This window comes from Syngnathoides biaculeatus, chromosome 8 (assembly GCF_019802595.1).
Source record: "Syngnathoides biaculeatus isolate LvHL_M chromosome 8, ASM1980259v1, whole genome shotgun sequence".
Lineage (NCBI taxonomy): Eukaryota > Metazoa > Chordata > Actinopteri > Syngnathiformes > Syngnathidae > Syngnathoides > Syngnathoides biaculeatus.
The window spans coordinates 28271257-28294810 of record NC_084647.1 but is presented as its reverse complement, the minus strand read 5'-3'; the positions used below and the strand labels follow the sequence as shown (position 1 = coordinate 28294810).

Genomic DNA, 23554 nt, shown 5'->3' with positions numbered 1-23554 from the left:
TGTCAAAAACTCCACAGCTACCTCTCCAAATTGCTTCCATAACTCCACAGGTATGTCATCAAGACCAACAGCCTTTCAATTTTTCATCCACTTCAGTGCCCTTCTAACGTCCCCCTTACTAATCATTGCCACTTCCTGGTCCATCACACTTGCCTCTTCTACTCTTCCTTCGCTCTCATTTTCTTCATTCATCAAACTTCTCAAACTACTGACAACAGTCACATTTGTCAAGCTAACAGCACCCGGATTACTTTATAGTTGAAAATTATAGTTTTGTAGGTCTTTTTGTGGCCTACAACATCCAGTACTATACAAAGTTATTGTAAATAAATTTTATAAAAGCTTGAAATCATTCCATATTTTCACCAATTTAGCCACGCCTGTTTGCTTGACCATGATGACCTTGTTGACCTTGTTGCAGTATTCATCATAGGCAAATTGCTTTCATGAGCTCCTGGGAATTTGTGATCCAAACTCACCACCCCTGTGTTCTTGATCCTAGTAACAGTGCTGATGTACAATGTAGCTGAGTCACTTTCATGAGCAATAAGGAATTTGCATGCTCACTAGTTGCCAAAGTTTAAAGTTTAAAGTAACTTCCTCTCAGACATGCGATTTTAAAAAATAATAAAAATTAAAAATAAACTGCTCTGTCTAAAATATGTATATTGTGCAATATACTACCCCTCCTGGAAGCCATCACCTTATCGTGGTGGAGGTGTTTGTGTGTACTAATGATCCTCGGAGCTAGGTTGTCAGAGGCTTAAAGTCCTGCAAGGGTTACCCATGACAAAAAGGTCCTGGGTGAGGGACAAGGAAAAAAACACGGCAAAAAGACCCTATGATGACAACTATAAATTGATTGAAATTTAGCTCGGCTCGAAGGGGAGCACCTAGTGGGCGGGCCTGCACCAATGGGGCCCGGCTCGGAAAAGCCCGAAAGGGTAACGTGGGTCCCCCTTCCCATTGGCTCACCACTTGTAGGAGGGGCCGAAGGGGTTGGGTGCAGTATGAACTGTGCGGTGGTTGAAGGCAGGGACCTTGGCGAGCTGATCCCTGGCTACAGAAACTGGCTCTAGGGAAAGTCACCACTCTGGCAGAAAAGCAGCCCGAGGTGGTGTATGAGGTTGAGAAGTTCTCACAAGATACAGTCGGACTCGTCTCCACAAACGACTTGGGTTCTGGTACTAGTCCTCTTGAAAGGGTTTGGACTCTGTTGGGCTCTGGAGCTGCACATGGTGAGAGGCACTGCCCAGGTATTGGTATACATATTGCCCGCTGGCTCAGGGCCTGTACTGATGAGAGGGTAGCCTCCCTTTGCCTGCGGGTGGGGGGGATAGGGTCAGACTGTTGTTTGTGCCTATGTACCAAACATCAGTTCAGAGTACGCACATTTTTTGGAGTCCTTAGAAAGGATGCAAGAGTGTGCTCAGTCTGGGGACTACATCGTTCCACTGAGGGACTTCCATGCTCATCTGGGCAATGACAGTGAGACCTGGAAAGGCATGACTTGGAGGAACCCCTCCTCCCCCATGATGAGAACCCAAGCGTTGTTCTGTTAATGGACTTCTGTGCTCATCATGGACTGTCCATAACTAGCACAGTGTTCAAGCAGAAGGGTGTCCACACGTACACTTGGCACCAGGAAACCCTAGATCACTGTTAGATGATCGACTTTGTGGTTGTGTCATCAGACTTGGTGCCACAAGGCTTGGACACTCGTGTAAGGAGAGGGGCGGAGTTGTCAACTAATCACTGGGTGGTTGTCAATGTTCCGGGGGAGGTGATGAACATCGAGTCCGAGTGGACCATTAGGGTGGGCCACCATTGTTGAGGCAGCAAACTGTGGAGCCACGACCGTAAGTTTGTCAGTCCCTGACATGACGACAATCCTCAATCGCGTTGGTGGACACCAACAGTGAGGGTTGCCGTCAAGGTGAAGAAGGGCCCCTGTTGGGTCTCTTTGACCTGTGGGACTCCCGAGGCAGCTGGTAGGTACTGATTAGCCAAGCGCAATGACGCTTTGGTGATTGCTGAAGCAAAAACTCGGACATGGGAAGAGTTCGGTGAGGCCACGGAAAGACTTCCGGAAGTCTTTAAAAAAATTCTAGTCCACCTTCCAATGTCTCAGGAGGGGAAAGCACTGCACCATCACCACGCTGCTGACCTCAACTTGGGACATTATGAGTCGGTGGGAAGAATACTTCAAAGACCTCCTGAAATCCACTGACATGCCTTCCTACCAGGAAGCAGAGTCTGGGTTCTCTGAGGTGGGCTCTACTATTTCCGGATTTGAGGTCACCAAGGTATTTAAAAAGCTCCTTGATGGAAAGGCCCCGTGAGTGGTTGAGATTTGCCAGGCGTTCCTAAAGTTTCTGGATGTTGTGGGTCTGGCCTGGTTGACAAACCTCTTTAACATCACATCAGGGACAGTACTTATGCCGAATCTGCTGATACGGGCTGTTCTGTCCCTGTACAACTATTGTCAGAGTATGGTCCGCATTGCCAACAGTCACTTGGACTTGTTTCCGATGAGGATTGGACTCCACCAAGGCTTGTCACTAATAGTGTTCAAAATTTTTATGGACAATTTTCCAGGCGCAGTCGAGGTGTAGAGGGGATCCGTTTTGGTGGCTTCAGTATTGGATCTCTGCTATTTGTAGATGATGTGGTTCCATTGGCTTCATCAAGTTGTGATCGTGAACTCTCACTGGAGTGGTTCTCACCTGAGTGTGAAGCAGGTGGGATAAGAATCAGCACCTCTAAATCTGAGACTATGATCCTCTGTCGGAAAAGGGTGGTGTGCTCTCTCCAAGTCAGGGATGAGAACCTGTCCCAAGCGAAGGAGTTAAGTATGTTGTGGTTAGGTAAGAGGGTTGAATGGAGCGGGAGATCAAATGGGAGATATGTGCAGCATCTGCAGTAATGTGGGCTTTCTCTTCATCCATTGTGGTAAAGGAGGCGCTAAGTTGAAAGTCAAAGCTCTCAATCTACCAGTTGATCTACGTTCCAACCCTCACCTCTGGTAACGAGCAGTTGCCCATAACCGAAACCACAAGATCTGTCATATGGGAGGGGCTCAGAGAAGAACTGCTCTTCCTCCTCATTGAGAGGGGTCAGATGAGGTGGCAGGGGCATCTGATTTGGATGACTCCCGGACACCTCTCTGGTGAGGTGTTCCAGGCACGTCTTATCCCCCTCCTTCTGAGGAGACTTAGAGGACAATCCAAGACACACGGGAGAGACTACGTCTTTTGGTTGGCTGGGAACCGCCTCGGGATCCGCCCAGAAAAGCTGGATAAAGTGACTGGGGAAAGGGAAGTCTGGGCGTCCCTGCTAAAGCTAGTGTCCTCCTGACCCAAACTGAGATAAGCGGTAGAAGGATGGATGGATGCATTATACCATAAATATTGTAAACGAACAATATGGTCAATCTGGCTAAGTTAAGGAACTGAAAATTCCCATATGTACATGCATGTGTAGTATTGACATTATGACCAGTAATGTTGTGTACTGGTTATTACTGGTTGACTATTATGGACAGTATTATATAGACATTTATAAACAGTGTAGCAGAATAATCAGTTGGCTAAAGGGGAACAGTTTGACAAAAAAACTGTTCCACACTATAAAGTGTTGTGTTTTATACACCACTGCAGCCATGACACTTCTTTCTACTTTGTGTACAATTGATGATAAATCAGTGTCACATTGCCGACATCAAGAACCAGCATTCATCAGAGCTGTCTCCAAGGCACCGAGTGATCTATTATTCTTGTTTATCTGTGACCTGGCAATACGTCAGTTCCATGCTCAGCATGCATTGTGCCACACTGTCAGTAAAACAACAGTGGCAAATTCTGGAACAAACAGACTTTTTCAATGGCAAATGAAATAGCTGATATCTATTATGGCGGGGTTCAAATTCTCAAAGTTCTATTACACCCACTCATGTGATGTCACAATGGTTCAAATGCCAAACAACTTGGTGATTGACATACTTACTAAATGATACAGTTCAGAAAAAAAAAACAATTTTAAAAGATGAACAATATTTTTCCAAAAACAATTCACTGACTAATATAAGTCACTAATCCATAATGTTTCTTTTTTAAATTAGGCATAATCTAAATTTACATATACTTCATAATTATCTTGATTTTATTTCAAATTGCTGCTGCGTGAAGGCAAAATAATAAACAGTACAAATAAACTGGACCAAACGGTCCGTCAAATTATGTTTAGATAATGCTTTGTGTATTTCTAAGTAAAATTATGAGCACTGACCAGTATAGGTGGAAGTCTCCAGAGGTCAATTTTATTTGTGGCCGGCCGGTGGGTTTTACATTTGGAGCAATAATAGAGCTCATCTTCCCCGAGCTCTTCCTCGCTTGTGAAGGTTTTCAAACAACTATCTAGACTGATTGGCTCAGCCTTGGTCTGACGAGACATCTCCACACTGCAGTGTTCCTCAAAAACCTACGGAGATAAACTTGCCAAATTAGCACATTCTAGGGAAGACAACAATCAGTCGTCATGTTAGAAACTCAGTTACTTCAACTTCAAAAACTTGAAGATTTGAGTTGATGTAGATCATATGTTTATAAGATAACCTTTATTTGTCACACAATGGGGAAATGACCAATATCGAGAAATCCAGGTAATTTAAAAGGGTTCACATTCTCTTTTGCAACAGGATCGATTTGACCAAAAATGTGCAGTTCTGTGGACTGATGAGTAAATCTGACAAAATAATTATATACTGTATCTTTTATTCTTTCAGATGGGTACAGAGTTCAGAGTTGTACTTCTTGTCATCTCAGAAAAATCTGTATAATGCTGTCTGGATGCAAGTATCTCGACTTGTCAACCCACTGCTGCCTCAGGATTCAAACAACCATGCCCAGGATTGGTAGGCTACTCTTCATAGTTCAATAACATGCTGACTGTATTTTGCTTGTGTTACGTGTGAATTTAGACTCATGTCCCCTTTGTTCAAACCAGCAAAATGCAACAAGGCAGTTGTATTGGGTTTCTGACAATTTAATCTCACACACATCAACACAACACAAACACGACAAAATAGGTAACACAGAATAGGCATTCAAGAACAGAGTAGTTGATCCACGATGGCGAATAGTCACAAATGTTGAACGAGTGTTCCCAAACAAGCAAATGTTCATCCCAGCGGGTATTCCAAGTTAGCGCAGGTTCCAGAAACAAAAGGTGCCAGGCGTCTGTGTTGTTAGCATTCCAAGCAGCGTAGTTTCCCAGAGCAGCATTGAGGTCGTAAGAAGAAGCCTCGTTGTCAGTCTTTCTCGTCCTTATATAGGTAATCCTTGAAACATTTCATACTTCCGTGTCACAAGGGACACAAAGTGTTCGCATCACACAGACCCAAGAGCATTAGAGGAAACCGTGTCACATCATAAGGATTTAAAAGGATGAAAGGAAACAGTGTCACAATGACCCACATTATTACAATTACAATTTAAAAACATAATGGGAAAACAAAGACTACAGACAATAAAAATACAAACACAACACTCCAGTCCAGCACAAGGCAACAAAGAATTTTTTGATGAGTTTCATAATGAAGTTTTAACTCTTCACATTTTTCCAAATCCATACACATCAAACCATTCATAGCAGTATTCAGATCAACTCTGCAAGGTGCATACTCTCGTTTGCCAAGTTTGACATTATTTCTATGATACAAATTCAAATCAAGCTGTAAAGCTGTCATTTTTTATTTTTAGCTCCGTCCAAAGACTGATAAAAATATTTATATTTTAAAGACCTAATAATCCATCCCTTTTCTGAGTCACTTATCCTCACGAGGGTCACGGGAGTGCCGGAGCCAATCCCAGTTGTCACCGGGCAGGAGGTGGGCATTACACCCTGAGTTTGTTGACAGCCAATCGCAAGGCACATAGAAACAAACAGTCGTATTGACAATCACACCTAGGGGCAATTTAGAGTCTCCAATTAAACCATGTTTTGGGGATGTGGGAGGAAACCAGAGTGACGGGAGAAAACTAACGCAGAACATGCAAACGCCACAAAGGCGGGGCTGAGAATTGAACCCTGGTCCTAAAAACTGTGAGGCCAACGCTATACAGCTGCAACACCGTGCCACATTTTCTATTAATTGGCTGACTGCTCCCTCCTACATTACTCCGGGATCCGCATTTCTTGTGCTGCTTCTCATTCAGTGGCAAAGTACCCTGAAATGTGACCCAAAATTGACAAAAAGTTTATCTACCAAGGGCGAGTATTCGATTCTTTCCAACCAATGCCTGAAAATGCAGGCAAAGTGACTGGTCCTCCCAAATGATACACAAGGGGGTCCGCTTGTAGTAAGTATTTTATTTCTCCCAACCACACCAGGAAATGTACCCAGGGACCTCAAAATGACTGGAGATACAAGTGGGTGTTTCCCCTTGTAATAGACCAAAAAGTATAACTGCTAACCTCCTGATCCTCTGTGAAACATGAACTGGCCCCACCCCCTTGTTAAATCACAAAGTCACTGTGACGAACCACACATTTTGGATAGGTGAGTTCAATATAACAAGACACATCCGAAGCTGATTACCACCATACTTGTTGAATTAATAATTCACTGAAATAGAATCAGAAAACATGGAGTAGACAACAAGAGCTCAAAAACCAATACATTATGCCACAATTCAAAGAAATTCCGGAAGAAATGAGAAAAAAAATTTGAAATCCATCAGTCTGTAAGAGGTTAAAAATCATTTGCGAGGCTTTGGGCCTCAAGGGAACTAATGTCAGAGCTGTTATCTCCAAATGGAGAAAACTGGGAGCAGTGAGAAACCTTTCCAGGAGTGGACCACCAAATAAAATTACTCCAACAATAGTGCGACGACAACCCCTCCATGAGGTCACAAAAGAACGTCGAATAAGATCTAAAGAACAACAGGCGTCGTTGGCATCAGTAAAGATCAGTGTTCATGACTCTACCATAAGAAAGACACTGGCCAAAAATTAAATCCATGGGAGAGTTCCCAGGCCAAAGACCCTCCTGTCAGCAAAGAATACAAAGCCTCTTCTCACCTTTGCCAAAAAAACATCTTGATGATCCTCAATAACTTTGAAGAAAAATTCTTTGGACTGACGAGCCAATTTTGGAGAAACATTCTGTGGACTGATGAGTCAAAAACAGAATTTTTCAGAAGCTGTGTGGTCCATTAAATCTGGTGTAAAAATGGCATTGCATTTTATAAACAGAACATTATGCCAACAGTAAAGCTTGGTGGTGGAAGTGTGATGGTCTGGGGCTGCTGTGCTGTTTCAGGACCAGAACAACTTGCTGTGATCGATAGATCAATGAATTCTATTGTGTACCAGAAAGTCCTGAATGAGAACTTCCGCCATCAGTTCGTGGCCTCAAACTCAAACGCTCTTGGATCATGCAGAAGGACAACAATTGGAAACACACCATCAAGCCCACCTCTGAAAGGCTAAATAATTATAATAATAATGTTTTTTACTGGCCAAGTCAAACTCCGGATTTAAACCCAATTGAGATGCTGAGGTGTGACCTTAAACGGACAGTTCATCCTCGAAAACCCTCCAGTATGGCAGAGTTAAAACAATTCTGCAAAGAAGAGTGGGACAAACTTGGGGGATTATGTAAAAGACTGGCAGCAGCTGGTAAAAGCATTGGCCTTACAGTTCAGAGGACCCGGGATCGATCCCGGCCCCGCCTGTGTGGAAGTTTGCATGTTCTCCTCCGTGCCTCCGTAGGTTTTCTCCAGGCACTCCGGTTTCCTCCCACATCACAAAAACATGCAACATTAATTGGACACTGTGATTGTGAGTGCGGCTGTTTGTCTCCATGTGCCGGGTGATTGCCTAGCAACCAGTTGAGGGTGTACACTGCCTTCTGCCCGTTGAGAGCTGGGATAGGCTCCAGAACTCCCCGCAACCCTTGTGAGGATAAGGGGCAAATAAAATGGATAGATGAATGTAAAAGGCTCATGAGCAATTATCGCAAACGCTTGATTCCAGTTATTGCTGCCAAGCGTGGCACTATCCCTTATTAGGTTCAGTTGTTAACTACGTTTTCACAGAGGCTCAGTTGAGTGTTTTTAGCTAATGCTGTGGTAAGAGTGGTCCAGGAAAGGTCTTTGGAGCTGTGTACACCCATGAATTTGGCGTTGTTCACCTGCTCTACTGCAACACAGTGGATCATTAGCAGGGGAGGCTGAGTGTGCCTTCCATCCATCCATCCATCCATCCATGCCACCCACCGCTTGTCCGGGTGGGGTCGCGGGGGAATTAGCTTCAGCAGAGATACCCAGACATCACTTTCCCAAGCCACTTCTTCCAGCTCTTCCGGAGGGATACTGAGGCGTTTCCAACCCAGCCCACAGACATAGTCTCTCCAGCATGTCCTGGATCGTCCTCGGGGTCACTTTCCGGTGGGACATGCCTGGAACACCTCACCAGGGAGACGTCCAGGAGGCATTCGAATCAGATGCCCCAGACACCTCATCTGGCTCCTCTCAATGCGGAGGAGTAGCGGCTCGACACTGACCCCCTCCCAGATGACCGAGCTTCTCACCCTATCTCAACTCCCTTAGAGATAGATAGGCCCGGACACCCTGCAGAGGAAACTCATTTCGTCCGCTTGTATCCGGGGTCTTGTTATTTCAGTCACGACCCAGAGCTCTTGCCCATAGGTGAGGGTAGGAACGTAGATCGACTGGTAAGTTGAGAGGTTCGTCTTTCCACTTAGCTCCCTCTTTACCACAACGGACCGATACAAAGTCCGCATCACTGCAGATGCTGCACCGATCCGTCTGTCAATCTCCCGCTCCATTCTTCCCTCAATCGTGAACAAGACCCCAAGATACTTGAACTTCTCCACTTGGGAAAGGATCTCGTTCCCGACCTGGAGAGGGCACGCCACCCTTTTCCGACTGAGGACCGTGGTCATTGATTTGGAGGTGCTGATTCTCATCCCAGCGGCTTCATACTCGGCTGAGTCCAACTCTCACCGGAAAGAAGTCCGACTTATTCCCAGCAATGCAGACCAAACTCTGACAGCGGTTGTACAAAGATCAAACAGCTCGTATCAGGGAATTCGGTACCCCATACTCCCAAAGAAACCCCCACAGGACTTCCTGAGTGACATGGTCGAATGCCTTCTCCAAGTCCACAAAACACATGTAGACTGGTTGGGTGAACTCCCATGCGCCCTCGAGGATCCTCCCGAGGGTGCAGAGCTGGTCCACTGTTCCACGGCCAGGACGAAAACAACATTGCTCCTCCTGAATCCGAGACCCGACTTCCTGATGGACCCTCCTCTCCAATACCCCTGAGTAGACCTTACCAGGGAGGCTGAAGAGTGTGATCCCTCTATAGTTGGAACACACCTTCCGGTCACCCTTCTTGAAAAGGGGGACCACCACCCCAGTCTGCCAATCCAGAGGCATTGTCCCCAATGTCCACGAGCTGTTGCAGAGGTGTGTCAACCAGGACAACCCCACAACAGAATTTCCCTGACGCCATCGTTCTCCATGGCCTCACCGAACTCCTATGCCTAGGTTTTTGCCTCAGCGACCACTGAAGCTGCATTCCACTTGGGCAGCCGATTCCCATCAGCTGCCTCGGGAGTCCCACAGGACAGAAATGCCCGATAGGACTCCTTCGTCAGCTTGACAGCATCCCTCACTGTTGGTGTCCACCAATATGTCCCCCGCCTCCTCTGGGACGTGAGCAAAGTTCTTTCGGAAGTGGGAGTTGAAATTCCTTCTGACAGCCGTTCCCAGCAGACCCTCACAATACATTTGGGCCTGCCACGTTGTACTGGTATCTTCCTCCACCATCGGAGCCAACTCACCACCAGGTGGTGATCAGTTCAGTCACCCAAGTGTCCAAGACATGTGGTCGCAAGTACGATGACACGACCACAAAGTCAATCATCGAACTGCGCCCTAGGGTGTCCTGGTGCCAAGTAGACATGTGAACACCCTTTCGCCACAACATTGTGTTTGTTATGGACAATCCGTGATGAGCACAGAAGTCCAGTAACAGAGGGGGTGCTCTCAAGCACTCCCTCTAAGGACTCCAAAAAGGGTGGGTACTCTGCACTGCTGTTTGGTGTGCAAGCACAAACAACAGTCAGGACTCATGCCCCTACCTGCAGGCGGAGGGAGGCTACCCTCTCATCCACTGGGGTAAACCCCAACGTAGAGGCCCCGACCCGGGGGGCAATAAGTATACCCACCCCTGCTCGGCGTCTCTCCCCGTGGGCAACTCCAGAGTGGAACAGAGTCCAACCCCTCTCAAGAGGAGTGGCGCCAGAGCCCAAGTGGTGCGTAGAGGCGAGTCCGACTATATCTCGTCAGAACTTCTCGACCTCACGCACCAACTCGGACTCCTTCCCTGCCAAAGAGGTGACATTCCATGTCCCTAGAGCTAGTTTCTGTAGCCGGGGATCAGATCGCCAAGGTCCCCACCTTTGGCCACCGCCCAGCTCACATTGCACCCAACCCCTATGGGCCCTCTCACAAGTGGTGAGCCCATGGGTGCAGGCCCGGCCACCAGACGCATGCCTTCGAGCCCCACCTCCGGGCCTGGCGACCCGCATCCGGGCAAGGGAAACCAAAATCCAATTTTTGTAGTCATCATAGGGGTTTTGGAGTCATACTTTGTCTGGTCCCTCACCTAGGACCCGTTTGCCATGCTTATACATGCACAAGAAGCTTGTAGCATTTACACATTCCATAAAAACTTCTTCATCACAGCTGTTTATCATTAGATCCCACTTGCGTGTATGATTGTCTATATAGGAAGCCATTTCTGTACTGAGGTTGAGGTGTGATGTCACACGGAAGCAGGTTCAACAGAGCATCGGTTTGAAACAGAAATAGGAGGCATTTGAATTCCAAAGAAAATGTGCACCTTGGCACTAATTTATTTCATTTCTGTTGTGTTGAGAATTTTGTAAAAAAAAATTATGAAAAATTTGCTACTTTTGCAATATAGTTTTACAGCGAAAGCCACCACCAAAGCATCGTTCCGCGTTTGTCACATCATCATTTATAGCAAGAAGTCCTTCCAAGACCGAGAGATGGTAAAAGAGGTAAAGCTGACTTGTTGTTCCGATCTTTTAAAAATAAGGCGGAAATATTATCTTCAATAAAATCTCTGCAACCGTAAGGGAGTACAGTTACACGGTGCTGTGAAGCCACGGCTGATGTGTGGAAGGACATAGGAGATTGTGTTTCTAACTGCAGTTGGGCGAATCCACTGATGTGAGTGACACAGCCCAGGTGTACATTTTCATTTGTACAGTGTTTAGTGATGCCCCCCCTGCCGACCTCAAGCTGATACTCCTGAACACTGGGAAGCGATGCCTCCTTCCTGACCTCAGCATGTTTCCCTTCTGATCTTAAGCAGATACTCCTCATCACTGGGAGGAGATAACGCCTTTCTACCACAAGATGATACCCCCAAATGCCATAAACATGTCAAACAATGCCCTGCTTTTTCTCTTGTGGGTTTATCAGGACACTCTTGCAGCCTTGGAGAAAGATGTACCTTAGTGTTTATGTGCTGTTGGTGTAGCCATCTGTGTCAGCATTTTCACTGTGTAACCATCTAACCCTTTGACCTGAGAAAGTAATAAAAAGAGCAGACAGGGACGACCACTTTGGCAGTCTGAGGGAGCGCACTCACACAGTGTTGTCAAAGGTCAGTGTTTTTATAACACTTGGAATGATAGTGCAGAATATCTAGTCAAAAGATGACTATATTTCCCATTTTTCATAGGTCAGTGTTTCCATAACACTTGGAAAAATAGTAGCGAATATCTAGTCGAAAGACTAGTATATTTCCTATTTTTCACAGGTCACTGTTTTTATAACACTTGGAAAAATAGTACAGAATAGCTGGTTGAAAGACGACTATATTTACTATTTCTCACGGATCAGTGTTTGTACAACACTTGGAAAAATAGAAGACTTTTAGTTTCAGGACACAGAAATTGATCAGAAGCAATCACAAGATGTTTGGCCTCATTTAATGCCCCACACAAAAGCCAAATTTTGGTGGTCTCAAACACACAAGAGCAATGCAATATCGATACATTAGCGTTACTGCAGTACTTGTATGACACAGGAAATAAAGTTTAAAAAGACAAAATACAATTATGGAAATAAGAAGTGACCTATCTAGGACACATTTTGACTGAACGTGAATGCATTGTCGGTGACAAACAGAAACAAGCTGTTGGCAAGGCTCCAAAACCTGTAACAAAAAAGCACATTATGTAATTTTTGGGTCTTTGCAATTATTGTCGCGCCTGGATTGCAATTTACTCAGAAATCACACGACCATTGCTGAACATAATTTATAATAAGCCAATGACATTACAAGACAAAATTGCATGGACGCCAGATGCTGACAAAGCTTTTGATCTTGTCAAGAGAGAACTCATTGATTCAGCTGTGCAAGCACTACCAAATTATGACAGGCCATTTGAGCAGACAGTGACTGCAAAAACGGGTTCATGACCTCAGTGTTGCTGCAGAAACACGGAGGGAAAATGAGACCAGTTGCATACTACTCGCAAGAATTGGATTCCGTAGCACATGCCACTCCAGAGGGCGTTCAGGCAATTCTGGCCGCTGCTCTGGTTGTTGAGGCGTCTACGGAAGTAGTCTTTTTCCACCATTTCACACTGACAGTGCCACACACAGTTTCAGTCCTTCTGCTGGTAACAAAGATGACATTTTTGTCACCAGCACGACACTTACATTGGACCGCAACATTGTGATAACAGGGACACATCACAATTGTAAGATGTGGGTGACTGAATTCAGCGACCCTTTTGCCCACACCAGCAGAGTGCACTCCACACGACTGTGAAAGCCATGTCCCAAACTTCCACCAAATCACAACCTGACCTCCTGGACACTCCCCTCACGACTGGAGAGGTTGTTTTTGTTGACGGATCAGCAAGCAAAGGGGAAGACGGCCTCAAGAGGGTGGGATTTGCTATAATGACACAAACAAAGGTCTTGTTTCAGGCAACACTTAACTCTGTGTGTTCAGCACAGGCAGCAGAATTGTCTGCATTGATCCAGGCTTGTAAGATGTTTTTCCAAGAAACATGTTACAATCTGGACTGACAGCCAATATGACTGGGACTCAATTCATGTGTTCTGGAGACAATGGTCAAATCGGGGCTTTACTACACAACAGGTAAAGAGGTTGCTCACAAGGCACTTCTGGACGCAGTATATCTGCCGGACAAAGTGGCCATTTGTAAATGTGAAGCTCACTTAGCAGGAAATGACCCACTCAAAATTGGCAACAGACTGGCTGATCAAGCAGCCAAGGCTGCAGCCCAGGCATTCCGCATGGTTTACACAGCACTAGTGAAAGAGGTAACAAAAACACACACAGTAAATCAACATGACATTTTGATTCAGTGTATGCACACATTGGGAGAACAAAGGTGCGAAAATTGACAGGGAAGGGGTTTGCAAATTGGCCCTGGCTGCTAAAATCATTGTTTGGATGGGCAGCAAGATTGATACATGGGTTGAGTCATGTGTCAACAGGGGGGATGGTAGCATTGACACAACAATATTATCACACACATGGGTTCACACACTTTTCCAAAAAGTTGTACAAACAATGTTATCTGTTTAAAAAATAATGCACAAGGGTATTTAAGACCACGAAGAGGAACATTTCCTCTACCTCCAGAACCATTTCACACAATCCATATGGATTACATTGAGTTAAACAAAGCATTAGGGATGCAATATTGTTTGGTGATAATTGATGTGTCCTCCAAATGGGTAGAGTTGTTTCCTACAGCGCATGCTGATGCAAAGACATGTGTAAAAGCACTGCGAAATCGTATTATTCCAACGTTTGGCATTCCAAGTGTCATTCGAAGTGACAATGGCACACATTTTGTGAATGACGGTGTCACAAAAGTTGGACAGCTGCTGAAAATTGACTTAAAGCGTCATTGCGTGTATCATCTGAAATCTGCTGAGCTCGTTGAACGAGCAAACGGAACTGTCAAAGCAAGCCTCATAAAGACAATGAGGGAAACAAAAAGACAATGGCCTGACTGTGTTTCAATTGTTGCAATGAGGATAGTGCCAGCCGAAAGAAAAACATTATCCTCATTTGAAATTCTATATGGCCACCCTTATAGACTTCCTGACCTTGACTTGTCAGAATCACCGTCAACGGGCACATTGATCCCAGTCCACATGAAAAACATGTTTGACCAGAAAGAGACACAATGACATGCCAGTGTGTTCTGCTCCACAGAGTGACCACGCCCGCGTGGGAGACCAAGTCTTCCTCAAAGTGCTGTGACGACCTCACTGGGACAGTGAACGCTGGGACGGCCCCCACCAGGTGATAGCAGCGACACCTACTGCTGTAAAAGTCCAGGGACGTGACAGCTGGATCCACCAGTCGCAGTGCAAGCTCCTCCTATTCCCTGCTGACGGGCCTAGTGACATTAGTCCTTCGGGGAAGGATCGCCACAACGTACACACCAGTGTACTGACGAAAGACCACAGTTGGAGAGAGGGTTTTCCGTGGCAAATACACCCCTCTTGGAAGATGGAGCAGACCACCGGCCAGAGGCTGAGCGCAGTCCTGTCAACCAAATATGCTGTTTACTTTCTTGCAGGGCTGTGCCTGATGGCAGGTGGTGCACAACCATCACGGCAAGGAAAGCACCAACACGGAACAGTTTCCCAGTTGTAGACTATTTTCTACGTCCACTCTGGGAAACCTACAGCTCCTGATGGACAGAACGGGGACAATGATTAATGTAACTTACCTTTCTCAAGAACTTTCCATCACTTCCGCTGGACCAATTACAGTCCTGCCAGGTTTAGCAAGATCTCAGCGGTTCCTGACTATTTGGGTGCAGATATAGAAGAGCAATATACTGAAGTAACTAAAATGAGTCAGTGGCGAGATGATTGGTTTTATCTAATCAGTGCCCATGATGCAGATGATAAAAAATGGTTGTCTTGGTCGAATTACATCACTTTTGTTGATGGTGATTATTGGTCAAATCCACATAAGAATCAGGGACAGCAAAATATCTATCAAAGTGACAAGGTCTGATGAACCCACCATAACACAGCCAATGTTGTCCCTACAAAATAAAGACAGGGAGAACTGTACTATGGTCACGCTCTGGGCATGGTACGGAGCAAGGGGGCATCCGCGTGTCCCAATTAAATTGTGCTACAATTGGCAGCCACCCATCCATTAGTGGCCAGTCAAAGCAAGAACATCTAAACGCTGTTGTCACCTCCCTGCGAGAAAAGATAAGGAAAAAAGCGCATGGTGTTTAAAAGTCACTTTAAAGGAGAAGACTGAAACACTGATCATGGTAACATCAAGTTCACTACGTGCGCCACCACTGAGACTTTTCCAACAAATCTCACCAAGTTTGTTCGGCAGTCTCAGTTGTGGTGGTATTGTGGAGGAGTGACTTTGTATGCTAAATTGTCTTCCTATTGGTCAGGAACTTGTGTGTATGTCACTGCAAACAACTTCTTTTGTTGTGAATGATGATGTGTTAACACTTAACAGCACACACAGGACGAAAAAAGATTTGAGTAATGCTAATTTAAAGCCTCCAATTACACAGAACCTCCCAGTTTATTTTGATGCAATTGGCCAACCTCGAAATATTCCAGACAAAGATAAATTGTTAGATGAAACGAAAGCAGCATTCACACAGCTGCCTTTCATAAGTTATCTTTTTCCTATAACCATATATCAGCACACTGAACTAATTAATTTTCTGAATCATAAAGTTAACACAATAACACATTTCACAGAAGCATTGTTTACACATACAGCTTCACAATTGCACGCCACTTCACTTGTGGCTTTGCAGAATAGGCTGGCATTAGATATGGTATTGGCGGAAAAAGGAGGGGTTTGTCGTATGATTGAATCTGGTGAGTGTTGTACCTTTATCCCTCTACACACATTGTCTAATTTAACTAACTTAAATTTAACTGGTAATTTAACATTAATTGAAACCCTTACACTACTCAGGGCTTTAGGGAGAAAACTCAGAGTATGGAAGGTGTCAAACCAAACGCCTTATTGCAATGGCTACAGAATACGTTTGGAAATTGGGAAAGCATAGCTGTTGCTATAGCCGCAATTATCTTTTGTATTATTGTCTTGTTTATGTATTGTTTGTGGTATTCCCCTGTGCAAAGTCTACTGCGATGAAAGTAGCTGCTAAAAGTAAGTAAGAAAGTAGCTACTGTACCCATGTCATATCAACATATCAAGTGTATGTGGACTCTGATAATGACGATGATTCTACTATTATGTAAACCTTTTTTGACGACTTCACAGAAAAGCAATGCAGTTGTGAATGTTTGATGTTTCCAGTTTTACTTTGTATATACACGTATATTTAGTCAAATACAACTTTTGTCGTTCCCCTCAACTTTCACTCTTGCTTGTGAAAGGGTTTCTACTCTTTTTTCCCTGGTGGGTTTTTTGAGTAGTTTTCTTCCCACTCAAGCAACAGCTTTTGATAGTTTTTTATTTTTTTCATGATAAACAGGGGGGAAATATTAAGGAATTTATTGCTATGTTAGTTATCATGACAAAAGTATACCATTACGACTATAGTTGCTATTAGGATTGTTTTATCATGTGTTTGGCTCTGTTAGTCTTAGTCTGAATTGTTCTCTTTGTGAGCTGCGTGCGTGTCTTGAAGTGTGACCCGGTGACACCTGGGAGGCGATGCCCCCCTGCCGACCTCAAGCTGATACTCCTGAACACTGGGAAGTGATATCTCCATCCTGACCTCAGCATGTTACCCTTCTGATCTTAAGCAGATACTCCTCAACACTGGGTGGAGATAACGCCTTTCTCCCACAAGATGATACCCCCAAATGCCATAAACATGTCATTAAACAATGCCCTGCTTTTTCTCTTGTGGATTTATCAGGACACTCTTGCAGGCTTGGAGAAACATGTACCTTAGTGTTTATGTACTGTTGGTGTAGCCATCTGTGTCAGCATTTTCACTGTGTAACCATGTACCCCTTTGACCTGAGAAAGCAATAAAAAGAGCAGACAGGGACTACCACTTTGGCAGTCTGAGGGAGTGCACTCATGTATTGGGTCTCCCTGCTGTCCCTCGCGAGAAAGACAATCTTGGTTGGTTTGAGTTAACGCTCTTCAGTCCTCAGACTTGTCTTAGCTAATTTTCTAGGAACATCTCTGACACCCCCCCTTCTGCTTGTTCCACCCATGGTGTTTCCACAGTAGGCTGGGTGAAAGAGTCGGGCTTGTGCCGGCCACCAGAGTAGACAGCAGAGGCGTAGTACTTCGGCTGACGCGTTTGTGTATCGACAGGAAGTGGAGAGGCTGGATTGGATCTTTGGCTTGGCCGATACAACCTGGAGCAGAACGCACTTCTTCTTCTTCTTCTTTTCCTTTCGGCTTGTCCCGTTAGGGGTCGCCACAGCGTGTCATCTTTTGCCATCTTAGCCTATCTCCTGCATCTTCCTCTCGAACCCCAACTGCCCTCATGTCTTCCCTCACCACATCCATAAACCTTCTCTTTGGTCTTCCTCTCGCTCTTTTGCCTGGGAGCGCCATCCTCAGCATCCTTCTACCAATATACTCACTCTCTCGCCTCTGAACATGTCCAAACCATCGAAGTCTGCTCTCTCGAATCTTGTCTCCAAAACATCCAGCTTTGGCTGTCCCTCTAATGAGCTCATTTCTAATCCTATCCAACCTGGTCACTCCGAGCGAGAACCTCAACATCTTCATTTCTGCCACCTCCAGTTCAGCTTCCTGTCGTTTCTTCAGTGCCACCGTCTCTAATCCGTACATCATGGCCGGCCTCACCACTGTTTTGTAAACTTTGCCCTTCATCCTAGCAGAGACTCTTCTGTCACATAACACACCAGACACCTTTCGCCAGCTGTTCCAACCTGCTTGGACCCGTTTCTTCACTTCCTGACCACACTCTCCATTGCTCTGTATTGTTGACCCCAAGTATTTGAAGTCGTCCACCCTCGCTATCTCTTCTCCCTATACCCTCACTCTTCCCCCTCCACTTTTCTCATTCATGCACATATATTCTGTTTTACTTCGGCTAATCTTCATTCCTCTCCTTTCCAGTGCATGTCTCCATCTTTCCAATTGTTCCTCTGCATGCTCCCTGCTTTCACTGCATATGACAATATCATCTGCGAACATCATGGTCCAAGGGGATTCCAGTCTAACCTCATCTGTCAGCCTATCCATTACCACTGCAAACAGGAAGGGGCTCAGAGCTGATCCCTGATGCAGTCCCACCTCCACCTTAAATTCCTCTGTCACACCTAAGGCACACCTCACCATTGTTCTGCTGCCATCATACATGTCCTGTACTATTTTAACATACTTCTCTGCCACACCAGACTTACGCATGCAGTACCACAGTTCCTCTCTTGGTACTCTGTCATAGGCTTTCTCTAGATCCACAAAGACACAATGTAGCTCCTTCTGACCTTCTCTGTACTTTTCCACGAGCATCCTCAAGGCAAATAAAGCATCTGTGGTACTCTTTCTAGGCATGAAACCATACTGTTGCTCGCAGATACTTACTTCTGTCCTGAGTCTAGCCTCCACTACTCTTTCCCATAACTTCATTGTGTGGCTCATCAACTTTATTCCTCTATAGTTCCCACAGCTCTGAACATCCCCTTTGTTCTTAAAAATGGGAACTAGAACACTTTTCCTCCATTCTTCAGGCATCTTTTCGCCCGCTAGTATTCTGTTGAATAAGTTGGTCAAAAACTCCACAGCCATCTCTCCAAATTGCTTCCATACCTCTACCGGTATGTCATCAGGACCAACTGCCTTTCCAGTTTTCATCCTTTGTAGTGCCTTTCTGACTTCCCCCTTAGTAATCATTTCCACTTCCTGGTCCTTCACTCTTGCCTCTTCAACTCTTCCTTCTCTCTCATTTTCTTCATTCATCAACTTCTCAAAGTATTCTTTCCATCTATTTAGTACACTACCGGCACCAGTCAACACATTTCCATCTCTATCCTTAATCACCCTGACCTGCTGCACACCCTTCCCATCTCTATCCCTCTGTCTGGCCAACCTGTAGAGATCCTTTTCTCCTTCTTTCGTGTCCAACCTGGTGTACATGTCTTCATATGCCTCTTGTTTAGCCTTTGCCACCTCTACCTTTGCCCTACGTCGCATCTCGATGTACTCCTTTCGCCTCTCCTCAGTCCTCTCAGTATCCCACTTCTTCTTCGCTAATCTCTTTCCTTGTATGACTCCCTGTATTTTGGGGTTCCACCACCAAGTCTCCTTCTCCCCTTTCCTACCAGATGACACACCAAGTACTCTCCTGCCTGTCTCTCTGATCACCTTGGCTGTCGTCGTCCAGTCTTCCGGGAGCTTCGGTTGTCCATCGAGAGCCTGTCTCACCTCTTTCCGGAAGGCCGCACAACATTCTTCCTTTCTCAGCTTCCACCACATGGTTCTCTGCTCTACCTTTGTCTTCTTAATCTTCCTACCCACCACCAGAATCATCCTACATACTACCATCCTATGCTGTCGAGCTACACTCTCCCCTACCACTACTTTACAGTCAGTAACCTCCTTCAGATTACATCATCTGCACAAAATATAATCTACCTGCGTGGTTCTACCTCCGCTCTTGTAGGTCACTATATGTTCCTCCCTCTTCTGGAAATAAGTGTTCACTACAGCCATCTCCATCCTTTTTGCAAAGTCCACCACCATCTGCCCTTCAAAGTTCCTTTCCTGGATGCCGTACTTACCCATCACTTCTTCATCGCCCCTGTTTCCTTTACCAATATGTCCATTACAATCTGCACCAATCACAACTCTCTCGCTGTCTGGGATGCTCAGAACTACTTCATCTAGTTCCTTCCAGAATTTCTCTTTCAACTCTAGGTCACATCCTACCTGTGGTTCATAGCCGCTAACCACATTATACATAACACCCTCAATTTCAAATTTTAGTCTCATCACTCGATCTGATACTCTTTTTACCTCCAAGACATTCTTAGCCAGCTCTTCCTTTAAAATAACCCCTACTCCATTTCTCTTCCCATCTACTCCGTGGTAGAATAATTTAAACCCTGCTCCCAAACTTCTAGCCTTACTACCTTTCCACCTGCTCTCTTGGATGCACAGAATATCAACCTTTCTCCTAATCATCATGTCAACCAACTCCTGTGCTTTTCCTGTCATAGTCCCAACATTCAAAGTCCCTACACTCAGTTGTAGGCTCTGTGCATTCCTCTTTTTCTTCTGACGCTGGATCCGGTTTCCTCCTCTTCTTTGTCTTCGACCCACAGTAGCTGAATTTCCACCGACGCCCTGTAGGTTAGCAGTGCCGGGGGCGGGCGTTGTTAACCCGGGCCACGACCGATCCGGTATGGGATTCTTTAGATGAACGCTCATATTTGTTTGGCACAGTTTTTAGAAATGATTGTGGACTTCACGAGGCACTTTGACTACAGCTGACCCTCACGCTGTCCAACTGTACTACATCAACCATCAAATTCTTTCAGCTCCTCGAAATTAGTCTCAAAGAACCTGAAGTGAGAGATCAACATCAACTCCATCCTGTATGTTTGACATACTGGCCGAATAAAGATGATTCTGGTTGTGATGAATTCTAAGCTGTATTTCTGGAGAAAAACAGGCACTGCACACCTGTCCAATACAGTCCCAACAGTGAAGCATGGTTGTGGCAGCATCATGCTGAGGGGGATTTTTTCAAATGCATGAACAGGGGTACAGGGTTCAATCAAAGAAGAGATGAATGCAGCCAAGTACAGGGACAGGATATCAAAACCTTCTTCAGAGCATTCAGGACTTAGACGGGGCCAAATGTCCCAGCCAGTGCCCTGAAGTTAGCGTCTCTTGAGAGTCTGAAAAAGGCTGTTGACCAATATTCACCATCCAACCTGACAGAACTAAGAGGATCTGCAAGGGGGAATGGCAAATGTTAAAAACATGTTGCATCCTTCCTAAAAGGACCTATAGCTGCATAAGTTCAGGAGAGCACTTCTACTAAATATTGAGCAAAGGGTCCTAATACTTATGGGTGCTTGAAACTTGTCTTTTTCTACTTTTTTCTTTATATCTGCAAAAATTGACCATTCTGCTTTTTTTCCGTCAACAGTGCGTGCTGTGTGTAAATTGAGGGAAAATGAACTTGTGATTTAAGCAATTGGCTGCAATAAAAAGTGAAAATTGTCAAAGGGTCTGGATACTTTATTTACCCACTGTATAAATCAATAGAATGTTCAAATTCTTCTTTTCCGCTGCAATTTCTTTTTTGACTAATATTATTAAGGTCTGCATAAAGATCTAGGTCATTCTTCAGTCAAGAATAAAATAAAAATGAAGGATGGTTTAAGTATTTGGCGACTTCTCTTTAAATTATAAACTGTTTAAAAGAGATTGACGAGTGCCTCACTCTCTCCAAGGAGGTCTGGTAGCGCAGGTGCAGGGCAGTAGGGTCCCAGTCCACAGAAATGCAACCATTGCCAAATGAGGCTCTTTCCTCTGTACACGAAATTGTGCAGCCATGACAAAACCTGAATATAAAAAAAGCATACACATGCTCAAGCAAATACATACAGGAATATGCCAAGATTTTCAATATCTCACTGCAGTTATGATTAGTAACGCCTTCTCATTACATTTGGGATTGTGCATAAGATATATTTCATCTCTTACCTATACCAAGGGCAAAAGGCACATGAGGTACCGTCCTTATCCACAGTCCGTAAAGTGAATGGGTACTGGTAGCCCAAGCTGTCATAACTCAATATAAAAACAGGAAAATCCATATTTCAGAAATAGACCTCCACATGAATCACATAACATGCTTTGTCCTGTGTAGTTTGAATTGTGGTGAAGGCTATACGTCAGTGATGGCCTGTAGCCTTCTCATAAGACCAATTTTAATGCACTCTACTCAAATGAGGACAACACAAATATGGTGTAGGGACAAATATTCCCAGTCAAGGACCAAGTGATTACAGCAGTAGGGTGGAGGATGGGTAATCACTTGGTTCATGGCAAGGTTCAGAATTAGAATTCGTCCGAATCCGTTGATTGCTGTTGTGAGTGAAAGTTCCATTCACAAGTAGGAATTTTTCCCTGTTCGATAGTAGAACACGAATAAAAGTTGGGAATAATACAAATTTATATATAAATAACTACAACATAGATTTAAACCTGGCAGCATGGTGGGGGATTGGTGAGATTGTCCATCTCACAGTTCTGAGCACCAGGGTTCAAATCCCGGCCTCGCCTGTGTGACATTTTTATGTTCTCCCTGAGCCTGCGTGGGTTTTCTCGGGCACTGTGGTTTCCTGCCACATCCCAAAATCATGCATGAATGGTAAATTGAAGACTAAATTACCCGTATTTGTGAATGTGAGCCCAAAAGATTGTTTTAAAATAAACAAACAGGACAAAAAGGCCCGATCGGACTCCTCCTTCAGCCCACCATCCCTCACCATTGATGTCCACCGTCGAGTTCGCGGGTTTTCGCCATGACATGCGCTGACCACAATACGGCCACAGCTCCGGTCAGCCACCACAGCAATGGAGGTACAGAACATAGTCCACCTGGAGTCACTGTTCCCCACCTCCCTCAAGACATTACCAAAGTTCTGTTGGAGGTCAGAGTGAAACTCCTTCTGACAGGGGATTGTGGCAGATGTTGCCAGGAGACCCTTACAATACGTTTGGGCCTGCCACGTCGGACCTGCATCTTCCCCCACCATTGGCGCCAACAGACGGCCAGGTGTGATCATTTACAGCTCCTCCCCTCTCTTCACCAGCGATTCCTTGACATCACCCTGCAGAACGAAGGAGTCCCCAGTGGGAGTGCTCTCCAGCACCCCTCCGAAGGACTGCGACAAGGGTGGGTTCACTGAACTGCTGTTTGCTGCATAGAGACAAACAACAGTCAGGGCATGTCCTCCCATCCAAAGGTGGAGGGAGATTACCCTCTTCTCCATCGGGGTGAACCGCAACATACAGGTGCCAAGCCGGGAGGTGATAAGTACACCCAAACCTGCTTGGCGTCTCTCACCAAGGGCAACTCTAAAGCAGAATAGAGTCCAAGTTCTCTCAACAGGAATGGTACCAGAGTCCAAGCCATGTGTGGAGACGTGACAAGACAATATCGAGTTGGAACTTTTTGACCTAACACACCAGCTTGGGCTCCTTCTCTGCCATAGAGGTGAGATTCCAATTCCCTAGAACTAGCTTCTGTAGTCAGTGATGGGATTACCAAGGTCCACCACCCAGTTGAACACTCCAACAGACCCCTATGGCACTCCCACAGGTGGGGAGCCAATGCGAAAAGGTACCCCCGTTACCCTTTCGACCTGTGCTAGGGTTGGCCAAAATGTGTGCAGGCCCAGCCACCAGGCACTTGCTTTCGAGCCCCACTTCCAGACTTGGCTCCAAAGTG

At 45.3% G+C, this 23554-nt stretch overlaps 1 protein-coding gene across 1 annotated transcript in view; it reads right to left on the bottom strand.

Moving 5' to 3' along the window:
* The window catches only part of usp32 (ubiquitin specific peptidase 32), a 257750-nt gene that overhangs the window by 46082 nt on the left and 188114 nt on the right, over positions 1-23554 (bottom strand). Inside the window, exons 28-30 of the mRNA XM_061827750.1 lie at positions 21802-21888; positions 21539-21659; positions 4288-4479 (exon numbers count right to left, since the gene is read on the bottom strand). Coding sequence (XP_061683734.1) covers positions 4288-4479; positions 21539-21659; positions 21802-21888 — 400 coding nt within the window. The remainder of the gene's footprint in view (positions 1-4287; positions 4480-21538; positions 21660-21801; positions 21889-23554) is intronic.